We start from the raw sequence: 11,628 nt of genomic DNA on the forward strand, positions 1-11,628 counted from the left end.
TATCGACTCAAATAAGTTATTTCTTATCGTTTCCTCTTGGCCTGTGAATGCATGAGACGCCATACTAGCAACATCAATTCAATGCACCCTGAGTCTCCCCAACTTATTTAAGATCATTCTTCTGCTGCGTCAAGTCCTCGCCACTTTTCTTTTTTTCTCAAGTCCTGATTCGAAATCACACCCCATAATCATGGCTACCAAGAATAATTCCGCGACCGAGTTACGCTTCGCCTGGCGCCAGCGCCAACAAGAGATTGATGAGTTCGTCCGATACCTCCCGTCCACCAACGTCTCGGCTGCCTTCATCGCCGCCCAGCATGCTTCGGGCAAGAGTACCACCCTCCTCGCCCACATCAGCGATGTGATGCAGCAGGACAACGCCTTCGCGAATACGACCATCTTCTACCTGCTACCGAGCGAGATCGAAGTGAAGGTTCTCTGCAATTACGTCTTCTCCCCAGAGTCCAAGCCCGGAACCAAAGCCCAGACCTGCTTCTCCCGCGCAATCGCCCCCGGCAAAGTATTCATCGCCGACTTCGACAAGGGCATTGCGCACTTCCACGAGATCTACACCCGAAGCAAAGATGGCAGCAGCGTGCTCTTGGTGCTCGACCTTGAGATCGCCCCGACCACCGCGGGCGAGGTTCTACTAGGGCTTGCCTCGGAGTGGGCCGCTTGCGCCTCAAAATCCGCCGACAAGGGGAATGGCTTGGTGGTGCTCAGCTCATACACGTCGCCCCGAGCTCTCGAAGCCTTGAATCGGGCAGTTGGTCGCCCGCCGAATCTGATACAGGTCCCGAAGGTTGCAGTCAACATGGGCATGGAGGTTCTCGAGGACGATGAAGTTGAGCACGTCAAGAGATTATACAGCCAACAGAGTGGCAGCCGTCGTCTGCTAATCCATCACAGTCCTGATTGGGACCATCACCTTGCCGTGGCCGATAAGGAGAAAGGACGCATACGATGGATTCGTAGCGACTATTGCCCAGCCGTTGACCAGCTCATCAGCCTCAGGAACATACACGTGTCTGTTGGCACAGACTTTCCGTGCTCATTTCCCGTCAATGGCCTGACTCATGTGGTTTCGTCTTGCAAAGTCGAGGTCCTCGTGTTTCGGAAAGATGTGGCACAGCCGGTCACACAAGTTCGTGATATCACAGAGTTGGAATACAATCGGGAGCGTTCGTGGGCTCACAAGTCCAGCGTTCCCGACGACGTCATGTGTTACAGACCTAGGGCTTTCTTAGATGCCCCCATGGCCCCCGGCATTGATGTACTCGGGTCTGCCTTTCTGGGCAATCGATACGGAACGGTGCTTGAGTACCTTGCCCACTGGCCAGGCATGGCCTTCAGTAAGATGCCTACCCGCGCCCCACACGACTTCGGCATGCTTCGCGACATATGCCAAAAGCTGGAACTGTTCGGTTGCATAAAGAGCGTTGCTCAAAACGGCCGGCCTGTCCCAGGGGTCTACCGGCTGTCCGACTTTGGCACCAGGTTACTCGACCTGTGGCATCAGCCTCGACACAAGGCACTGGATTTCCACGTGCTTCACCTTCTAACGACTACATACGAAGGCAAGGAGTCCGGATGGTCGAGGAATCTTATCCGCGTCGCTGTTCGCCTTGCCGCCATCATGTCGGTCGGGCCCCGCCTGTCTGGAAAGGCGGATTCCCATGCACAGCAGCCTCTCCAGCAGCTGCAGGCCGAGTTTGCCGGGGTTGGAATGGGCCAAGCTCATCTGTGTGGGCTTTGGGCATCTCTTGGGGTCTTCCAGAAGGCCAAATCGGAAGGAAGCGTGAACCACTTGCGGATTGACGTTGTAAGAAGAGGCGATGTCATCTTCAATGTCTGGTACGCCTACCAGGTTTCCAATCTCGTCCTAAAGCTTGAAGATGGCTTAGGTTGCCACAATGGTCTTTCAGAGCTATGGGACACAACTCTTACGGCTGAGGAGATTGAGATACTGGAGGACGCTCTTCTTTCGGCTTGGGTCGATGAAGTAGTGGTTTTCAACAGTCAACAGAGTACTTGGCATGAGGCAAGCACTTCCCGACAAGTGCAGCTAGGGAGCTCCGAGTTTCTGGACTCGGCGGCTCTCTTACAACGTGACGAATTCCAGCACGGTCTCTATGCTATATACACCAAGATTTGTGGCGTAGGAGAGGATCTGATCGTCAAGAATGCAACAGTCATTCCCCAACGGGTCGTCAAAGCCGCCGCGGACAGATTCGGACTGCCTTTCTCTATGGCTATTGCCTCCAAGTATCACGCCAGCCGCTGAATGCACATCAAATCTGGTTCAGTTAGCATCAATGGTTGAGTGGGGCTGGAGCACATATCGGCTGACACTGATGGCAATGATAATCCCAGCAACGCCTAATCATGCCACAGTGCTTAAGTCTGATGGGCTATTATATAGGGAGCATTAGTGATCCTATATATAACTAGGAAGTACCTTGACAATAAGTTCCTACCTGTACTGGCGATATATATTCCATAGCCTATCTTCAAAAGTGCGTAATGTTAGCTAATACAACGGCAGTCAAGCGTACATGCTACTGGGCAGCTGTTAATGGTAAAATAATCTATTCGTATATGACGAGCTACCAGAGAGAATTCTTACAGCTATTGTTGCGATTAGCTGTTCACACCAGATTGCACCCAGGATGCAGGTAACTGCACCAACGGCGAATTCCCTTCACAGGCCGCCTACACATGGTCCTGTTCAAGATCATCGGGCTGGGGACAAGCCTCGTATCGCTGAACGCTGAGAGCAGCTGCGGTACGAACACGCTGCAGCTCCTCGTTCGTGTTCGGGAAGTCGTTACTGTTGACCGTGTTCGCGACCACACACCAGGAGGCGGCCATGGGGTAGAACGCGGGGAAGCCGAGCGTCGTGACGGCGTTCGCAGCCTTCTCTACCACCCGAAGATCCGCAACCGACAAATCGAAAACCGGCATGGCCTTAGGGGGTGCCGGCGGCTCAGCATCAGCGGGCCGGGCCGCAAAAACGCGCTTTTCGATCCCTTGGAGGAGGTCGGACATAAAGGAGGCGGGGCCCCGGGGTCCGTACGGCGCTCGGACTTCCGAGTGGAGGTCCTTGACGGTTTTGGAGCCGTCGTGCTGGCGCATCTTTCTCGCCAGGTTGGTGAGCAGGATATCTGACGTAGGGTTACGCCAGCGGATGGGACCACGATAGTCCTGTCGACAAATGGGCACCCAGAGCAGCGCCAGATGTAGGAGCTCGACGCAGCCTCTGAAGATGCCGTGAAAGGGAAGCTGACGCAGACAGGCGGATAATTCTTCGCTCCAGTTAGGATCTGGCCTGCCACCCTCCGTCTTCTGGTGGTACTGCAGACCATTCTGCGCCGAAATGAAGCACGATGGAGCTGTGTGGAAAAACCGGAGCCAGGCCTTCCACATCACCCACGTGGGATCGGCTTCCTTGACTTCGACGGCCAAAGATTGTCGCTCGGGGCTTTCAGCCCAGTCTTGCAGCAGTGCTGCCTCTTCCTCGTCGGTCCATCCTTCGGGCTTCTTGGGGATGTATAAAAGAACATCGGTCTCTATGGAGGCGGGCATCTGCTCAAGCCGCTCTCGTGCGTGTTGGTACTCCTGCCCCATGTGCTTGATATGCTGGAGGGCTACACGTCGGATGTCTCCTCTGAGGTTGGCGAGATGAGCAATAAATGCCCCTTCCAGCATGAGAGGAGGTGTTTGGTTTGGTGGGAATTCGGCGATGGTATCTGCATCGCTATCCTCGCTGCTGTCGAAGTCGTGGACAGGAACAGGGTCGAGGTTCCCTTGAGGTTGCGCCGCGGCAGCAGCAGCTTGGGCTTGCAGTCGGCGGTTTGGGGCACGCTGTCGCAATGTGCGCCCAGACACGTTCATGCGATTGAGAGATGCTGCAAGGAAGGAAATGTCAGCAGCTTGCAGCAATCAGTGTGGTGCGAAGGAATGCCACTTGCGTAAAATTAATCATAGATAGGTTTAAATATGTTACAAAGGCTTACATTGAATACAATCTGGATTGAACACAGTCGGTGGTACGCAAGTACATTGGCACTTGTACTGTGATTTTGTTATAGGCTTTACGTGAATCCAGAAGCCACAAGCATCTATTCAATTCTGCCACTGTTCCGTGTACTCAATGCCTAAGCCATCCAAAAAAGTATGCCTCAACACACTGATAAAAGATAAACGCGCACTTCTCGGGCTTTAGTCCAACTCATCAAACGGCCGGCTGTGTGTGCGGCACCTACACAGAAACTTCGTCAATTCTCGATTCCTCCCACGCCTGCAACCTGTCTCACACTACAGCTGACTCCTGAATCGAGCAACTCAAGCGTGCGATTCAAAATGGCGTATGCTGACAGAGTGACCGATGACATCTCGGTTCGTGCCCATAAGTGGTATGACGCAGTTCGGGACAGCGTCCTCATGCACGAAGATGGCGAGGACCGCGTCAAGTTGCTTGAGGAGCTCTTCACAGACATGGAGGCCGCCGTCATCCAGGCCTATTACGGAGCCGGATGCCATCCTATGGTCAGCTCCGACATGTTCCATTGGGCCTTGGCCAGAGCTGTCTGGGAGTCAGGTAAGCAAACTGTCGACACATGCCAACCCTCCTCTTGAAAGCCCAGGAAACTAACCATTTCACTTCCTCCAGTCAAACACGAGACGCCTTGTCTCTTCTTGGGCGAGGTGCCAGAGATGTATGGCACCCCTTTCTCCGGGCACTATGTCCGAGGGTGGTACCTCCAGTCCATGGTCCCCTTCAACCTCTCGAGCGAGAGAATCACGGTCTGCTCGTCGACCGAGTCTTCCCAGTTCATGTCCGCGATAAAATCGCCAAGAAGGTCCGCACCCGCCCTATTGAGGCCATCGATGGCTGCGAACCCCTCGCTTTTCCGTTGCCCGAGACCCGCCGCTTTCACCTCTACCTGGGCGACAAAGAGAATATCAAGAAGACAATCACGGAGGCTGCCTCTATTCTGGGACCCGAGTTCTCCCTGTCGTGCTCATTCGGCGGAAATCAACGTACCATTGTCACATTTGGATTAGCGCCTGGCGTGGATGTCAACAACGAGAGCGTCCTGTGGCGCGCCAGTTACCCGATCGACTGGCTCGAGGACTGGTGGGTTAACGTTATTGAGGGAAACTACACCCACCTGGTCTCCCACCTTCGAAGCCTTGCGAGTGAGCGTCATGTGCACGCATGGAACGACTTGACCGATCGCATCACCGCCACCCAGGACACCATCCAACGCCGCGAGGAGACCGGAGCCTATATGACAGAGGAGGAGATAAGAATGGCTTTTGAGGCCCAGCAGCACAAAATCGACCGCTTGGCTGAGGGAATTGCCAGACAAACCGTCGTCGCGGGTAAGGATGGGCTGGAGCGAGCCCAGTTTCTTACAAGACTTTGTCGAGATCGGCGAAAACAGGGTGAACGAGGCCCTAGGTCGAGAGGACCGTCTCCGTGTTGTCCGGGATCTGATATATTAGAATGCCGTGGACGTAGCGCGTCGCAAGATCTTCAACGAGCCGGAGCAGGGTATGGGTCATACGGGACGAATCGACAGTTTTATCCGCCATGGATCCGTCGAGGCACCTTTCGTGGATGATGTGCCCACTCGTCTCAAGGCAGTTCAGGATGCCCGGTCTGCCATGACCGCTGAAGTGGACGGTTTGCTGGATCAATGGCAAGAGCACCTCCAGCGCGACGAGTAGGGCGGTGCGAAGCTCGGTTCTGTGGCTACAAATCCCAATGGTTATATGGATGTGATGCGTCCAAGTCCAAATATGAGATAGAACCGCGGCCCTTTTGAGGTCCTGGGATCGCCTTGGATGCGTCGGTGACATGGATCGAGACAAGAATCGCAATGGATACGAATGCGAAAGTCACAGCGGCAGATCCAGGGAACTCATGTAACGGGGGACGACTTGCAGCGGCACTGGATGGGCGAAGGTTCTAGATACATAAATAATACTTGATAACTACCTCTTGCTTTCTACAACAGACTTGTGATTGCACATTTGTTCAACGCCGGATCAGCTCACACGGTGTAAATGTGAACGACGATGGCGGCATCGAAATAGTAAGAAAGGCCAGAGCGCCAGAAAGGTCAATCGATATCGAACGCATTGGGAAAATTTAGACACTGTCCAAACAGACCCGTGCTCATCAATCAATTGAATCTTTCGCATCAGGTCTGTCTTCACATGGATTGAAAACCGATGGGATTTTCCCCTGAATTTGCAGTGTTCAGAGTCCAAACAGTGCCCCCCACCAGCGGTTTGGCACAAAGCCAAATGCCCGCCCACCAAACCACCAAACTCCACCGCTCACCACTAACACTCTTGTTATAGCCCAATAAGCCGCCTCAGCTTCAACATCGAATCCTACGAATTTCGCATTCGACGCTTGCCTGGTTAGCTCAATCGGTAGAGCGTGAGACTCTTAATCTCAAGGCTGCGGGTTCGACCCCCGCATCGGGCTCAATTCCTGATGCATCTGATTCAATCAGATTCCTCTCTTTTGCATTTTTGTCGGGCTCGTAGCGTCGAATGCTCAATGGCTGCGACGACAGTGTTGCGGCCAGTAACCTTGGGTCCCGCATCTATTACTCTAGCAGAGACATTTATCTTTTCTTTTCCAACCGGTTCCTGTCAACAGTGGGCTGTTTAGCTGATGCACCTACGATGTTCCCCACGACAAGGGTCCTCTTCTTTCACGACATCATTCCAGCAAGAGCCTCGGCCGCAAGCCAATTTCAGTCTTGATATGTTGTACTGCGCTTCTGTGTATTGATGTATGTACAGCGACAGAGCCATAACCGATTCCAATCTACAGTGTTTTCGCCCCTCCCAAATGCCTTCCGAACCTTTCAAATTTTGCTACAGATATATGTCCCTTTTGATTCCTTTCCTTTTTACCCAACCGAATAACTACAACAGAAAAAGACTGGAATGGAAGATGGCCACCCCAGGCCGCCCGGATTAAAAACAGATGCTCGACGATGTGTGTAAGTACCGAAACGCTATCGCTCAAATGGAAGAAGAAGAAAAGATGTGTCGGGGAATGCTGAAGTCGCATGCATCCCGAGTCGCTTTGGCCGGACTGGCCAGAACGGCGGATGTAAGCCGTGCCGCAGCGAGAGACGAAGTGGTGATACGTTCCTCCACCCTACACACGGTCGGCGCCGTCCTCGGTCTTGACCGTGGTGGCGGTGCTGTTGACCGTCTCCTTCTCGTACTGCGCATGCGGCCGGCTGCGGAGGGCCTGCCGGATCGCCGCCTCGGACCGGCCGGCCCAGACGCGGTAGGAGGACTCGCTGTGCGGGAACATGAGCTTGTTGCGCGAGCTCTGCACCCATTCCGTCTGTCGCGGGCGCGGGCGCGCCGACACCGTCTCGAGGTCCTGGACGATCTGCTGGCAGTAGAGCTCGAGCGGCAGATCGTTGACGTCGTTGCCGAAGGGGTTCTCGATCTCGCGGCCGATGAAGAGCAGACCAAGGATGATGTAGGAGGCGCAGACGGCGGCGGGGGATGGTGACCCATTTTAGGTCTTTGAGCAGCTGGAAGGGGAGGAGCATCACGTAGGCCCAGGTGATTTGGGGAGATGGAGATGGTGTAGGCCAGCGGCAGGGGGGGTCGTCAGGACGCGCTCGGTGCCGGTCATGACGTCGTTGAGGGCTTGCATGCCGTTGTCTGGGTTGTTAGTCTTGGAACTTTGAGGGCGAGGATGTAAGCACTTACAGGCCATGGTCTGGGTCATGGGAATGGGCAGCTGCCCGTTGCCGATGATGTCGTCGGTGTAAGCCGCCAGATACGTTAAGATCTCGAGGGGCAGGTTGCCCAGCGGGCTCTGGGCCTTCTTGATGATCTTGCGCGGGTTGGAGGCGGCGAAGGAGATGCCGAGGTGCTCGCCGACGACCTTGAAGACGTTGGGCTTCTTGGGCTTGAAGACGTCGTCGTCCTGGGTGGCGCTGCGGGCGTACGTCTCGAGGTGGGCCACGAGGTCCTCCATGTCCTCGTAGTAGGTGTAGGGCTCGAAGCGGAGCTTGTGCTTGAGGGCGACGGCGAAGGCGGTCAGGAGGTTGAGGGCGGTGCTGGGTGTGTTAGTGGACGTATCCTGGAATGAGTCAAGAACGAGAACCTACATCTTGGCCAGCAGATCCTCCTTGCTGCACTGCTCGCGCTCCTTAGTGTTGACCCAGTAGACGCGCGCGAGGGACTGGCAGGTCAGAGTCAGCTGGCTCCAGTAGCGGCGGCCCTCGGCGTAGCGCTCGTAGGCGGTCGAGTTGCGGAAGCTAAGGCCGAGACCGACGACGAAACCGGTGACGGTCAGCAGGATCGAGCTGATGCTCAGGTTCACGTTGGGGATCGTCTCGGTCAGCGACAGCCAGGTGATGATGGTCGACCAGGTCCCGACCCAGAGCAGCGGGACGACCATCTTGGGCAGGATGGAGCCGTGCATCTGCAGGAAGAGCGGCCATTTCGAGTGCTTCTGGAGGTCGCGGGGACCGGACTGGGTGTGTTAGAAAGGCCCGAGGTTTCTCATGAAGGATTCCCGTAACTCACAAAGTAGTCGTCGATGTCCATGCTGGTGTTCTTGCGGCTAAAGGGATTCGGTGTATGGACGCGTGGTGATAGAGGGAACTCTTCTTGACCATTGCTGGACTGATGTGATGTTTGTCTTCTAATGTCCATGGCCTCGCCGTTGGTGACGATGGGAGCCGGGACGTGGTCACCGCTGTGGGCACCAGCGCCAGGCCCAGCAGGAGCAGGAGCTGGACCGCCTCCGCCGTCTTCTCCAGCCATGATTTCCGGTATTTTAGTCGTTCTGTCGCTTCTAGAATAGAAACGCTGGGTGGGCGGATGGGTCCCACGCTCGTAACAGGTTTTGTGGGTAGCGCTGTATGTGACTCTGGGAAAAGCTTCGACCAGTCTATTCGTGGAACGGTTCGATCTCTCTGTCTCTCTCGGTCGATTTCTTGGTTCGAAAAGGTGGGCGGTGCCGTGGTGTTATGTAATTAGCAAGTCGTGCCAATCCGGGTTCGTGGTGGGTTTTGCTGGGTGACTTGACAAGGTCGCGGCTACTTCCGTTAAAAGTGTCAATGTTTCTAATTTGGACCGGCCGAAACGAAAGGAGGGACTAGAAAGACACGATAGAGAGTGGGTAGAAGTAGTAGGAAAGGTGGTAATAACTTCAAGAGAACTTCTTGTAGCTTGCTATCGGTTCTTATTTTCTTCCTACAGAACAGCTTCCGCTTGCTTGTCACCCCCAACCCCTAGCCGGACAGCTCTCCTCGTTCCTGTCCCAGCGGCGACTAACGTTTGATGCCCTGCAAGCCTCATGCTTCCATTCATTGATTCCTTTTCTTTTCGGGCAGGGGCTCAGGGGTTTTGCTCGCAGTTCTTTCCAGCGTGCCATGCCGGATTGGGTTGCGGTTTGCCAGGGGTATGCCCAGGTTGAAACGGGCGGTGCTCCGAGGAATCACCAATGAGCTGGCAGCGATCAGGTCGGGGCCCCAAGCGGACGAATGGGGGAGCGGCGGGCAGACGTGTACTTGCCTCCCGCCGTCATCCTTGGCAGGCCTCAGGGGCCGGCATATTGGATGGACGGTCTAAAGTAGGTTGGGCGGTGGCTTGGGGGCAGCTTGGGGGCAGCTTGAAGAGAAGAAATACTGGCGGGCCAAGTCTAGAACGGCTTCATGCTCTGTCATCTTGGGTCTGTCAATCTGAAGCAGCAGTGGAGTCTTGGTATCGTCTATTCATTACCATGTTACGAGCAAGAAACCTAATAGATCCCAATTGTCGTCAGAAAGCCTGATAGATCCAATCGTCAGAAAGATCTGGTGCCTGAGTCTGCATTCAAAAATTGGGATGGGCGGTTCGGGAAGTCTACTTGCTGACAGACTCTCGTCGTGGTCAGCTTCCACCGAGTGTTGGCTTGACCGGATCGATGCTAGCAGGGGGCGCCCTAAAATTAGCGGGGATGCTCTCGGGTTCCAGGTGCTTCGGTAGCTTCAGGCGGCCTGTTGGTGCTGGCCCCCGGGCGGCTGGGTTGCTTCACAGGTCAAACGCCGCCTGAGTTTGAAATTACAGGTGACAAAATGTCGTGTCAGGTACTGACTGTACTGTACATTCGGTGCAGACTCAGAGGGATCACTGAAGCTGAATATGATCTGACTGTACCTCCTTTAGGTCGATGCTGCATATGCGAGGGGGCTCCAAGACTGCTCCGTCGACCTCATTCGCAGACACGTTATTAAATAAGGCACTCAGGTATACATACAGTCGATGCAGGCAAGACGAATCGCGAGAGACCATCTGTCAATTGCACGCTGTTACTTCTTGTCTGCCTGAAAGCTCAAGCGAGCTGCTGGCTCACAGTCGGGATGGTTGTCTCGCAATCCCTGTTTCGGATTGAAGACTGGCGTATGTGACGGACGGGTTGGCGTCTGAAAATAGGTCCTGTTCCTGGTTCCCAACGGCGCCGCAGTCTGTCATGCCGATCAGATCAAGCGAGAGTGTGTGCTGTGCGACTCGGAATATGAGCCTCATCCTCGACTGCATCTATTGATTGATTCCGCCGTTCGAGTCAGTTCAATTAAAATCTCGTATATCTCTGCGCAGGCTGCCTCAGCTGGGCGTCTCGCTCTCCATCTCCCATCTCCGGGCCAAGGACTTATCTCCACGAATGGATCGACGGGGTGGATACTTGACGACTTTGGAGAAAAGAGCGCAAATGCCGTCGTCTGTTACGAGCACTGGAGGCCCACAGCGATGGAGCGCTTCGGCGTCCATGGACAGTTCTAGGCTTTCCAGCCATCTTGGAAGGCCCTCTTTCTCTCCAACCCAGCGCCCGGGACACCACCGGGCGCCTGCTCACCCTGCAAGCTCGTAGGACATGTCCGCGATCGACAGCAGACGCCCTCCCCCGGCGCGGGCATTAGACGGACAAACAGAATTGAAACCAAGATGCAGAACGATGACCTTCCTGGCTTCATGCATGCCATGCGCTCTTGAACGAACTCGACTGACTGCCCGTCTCGACTTGTTTCCCTTCCATGCAACCAACCAGCTCGTATGACACACAAAACCATGGCAACAGCATGCACGTCGTCGCGTCCAGTTCCACCAAAACAGCTGCAGCTAGCCCTTCTCGCACCACCGCACAGCTTCCACCCAACAGGTTTTCGTTGCTGGTTCAGGCCTGACTGGAACAGTAGTAAGCTGCATTCACTTGTAATAGAGCAGAATAAGTCAGGCACCAAACATATACAGGATGATGATAATGTTCCATAATTGTGTATCTATCTATTCGTGGTGGGAAGAGAGAGACCACTTGTCTTTCTTCCCACTTCTGTCTTTGTCTCGTTCTCCTGTTTTTCTCATTCCATCGTTCCTCGTGAAGAGCAATATGCGATGATCATGATGATGTGATATCCAAACGAATGCCAGAAAAGAAAAACCCGCCTGCCTGACCCTCCCAAACGCCCCAAAAAGCAAATGACCGACTCCCCATACATGACGATGATGATGGAAGACGTGAGTCCCAGAGATATTGTAACAGAAGAAGAAGAAAAGCAAAAATGATGATATCCAGAAACAACC

General features: G+C 54.4%; 4 protein-coding genes across 4 annotated transcripts; 2 read left to right on the plus strand and 2 right to left on the minus strand.

Annotated features, from left to right (window-relative positions):
- Window positions 1-190: 190 nt before the first annotated feature.
- Window positions 191-2,284, plus strand: PG997_007127 (uncharacterized protein; the record flags this gene model as incomplete). Its single annotated transcript, XM_066811442.1, has 1 exon — window positions 191-2,284. The coding sequence occupies one exon, from the start codon at window positions 191-193 to the stop codon at window positions 2,282-2,284; it is 2,094 nt and encodes a 697-aa protein (XP_066670365.1).
- A 428-nt stretch (window positions 2,285-2,712) lies between these two features.
- Window positions 2,713-3,894, minus strand: PG997_007128 (uncharacterized protein; the record flags this gene model as incomplete). Its single annotated transcript, XM_066811443.1, has 1 exon — window positions 2,713-3,894. One exon carries the CDS (start codon window positions 3,892-3,894, stop codon window positions 2,713-2,715), a length of 1,182 nt encoding a protein of 393 aa, XP_066670366.1.
- Window positions 3,895-4,362: 468 nt separating this feature from the next.
- Window positions 4,363-5,736, plus strand: PG997_007129 (uncharacterized protein; the record flags this gene model as incomplete). Its single annotated transcript, XM_066811444.1, has 3 exons — window positions 4,363-4,600; window positions 4,768-5,388; window positions 5,528-5,736. The coding sequence occupies 3 exons, from the start codon at window positions 4,363-4,365 to the stop codon at window positions 5,734-5,736; spliced, it is 1,068 nt and encodes a 355-aa protein (XP_066670367.1).
- A 1,456-nt stretch (window positions 5,737-7,192) lies between these two features.
- On the minus strand, window positions 7,193-8,829 carry PG997_007130 (uncharacterized protein; the record flags this gene model as incomplete). The annotated part of the gene is made up of 5 exons (XM_066811445.1): window positions 7,193-7,495; window positions 7,670-7,716; window positions 7,765-8,117; window positions 8,169-8,536; window positions 8,590-8,829. The coding sequence occupies 5 exons, from the start codon at window positions 8,827-8,829 to the stop codon at window positions 7,193-7,195; spliced, it is 1,311 nt and encodes a 436-aa protein (XP_066670368.1).
- Between the last annotated feature and the right edge of the window lie 2,799 nt (window positions 8,830-11,628).

Source organism: Apiospora hydei, assembly GCF_038363865.1.
Source record: "Apiospora hydei strain CBS 114990 chromosome Unknown utg000005l_segment0_segment0, whole genome shotgun sequence".
Lineage (NCBI taxonomy): Eukaryota > Fungi > Ascomycota > Sordariomycetes > Amphisphaeriales > Apiosporaceae > Apiospora > Apiospora hydei.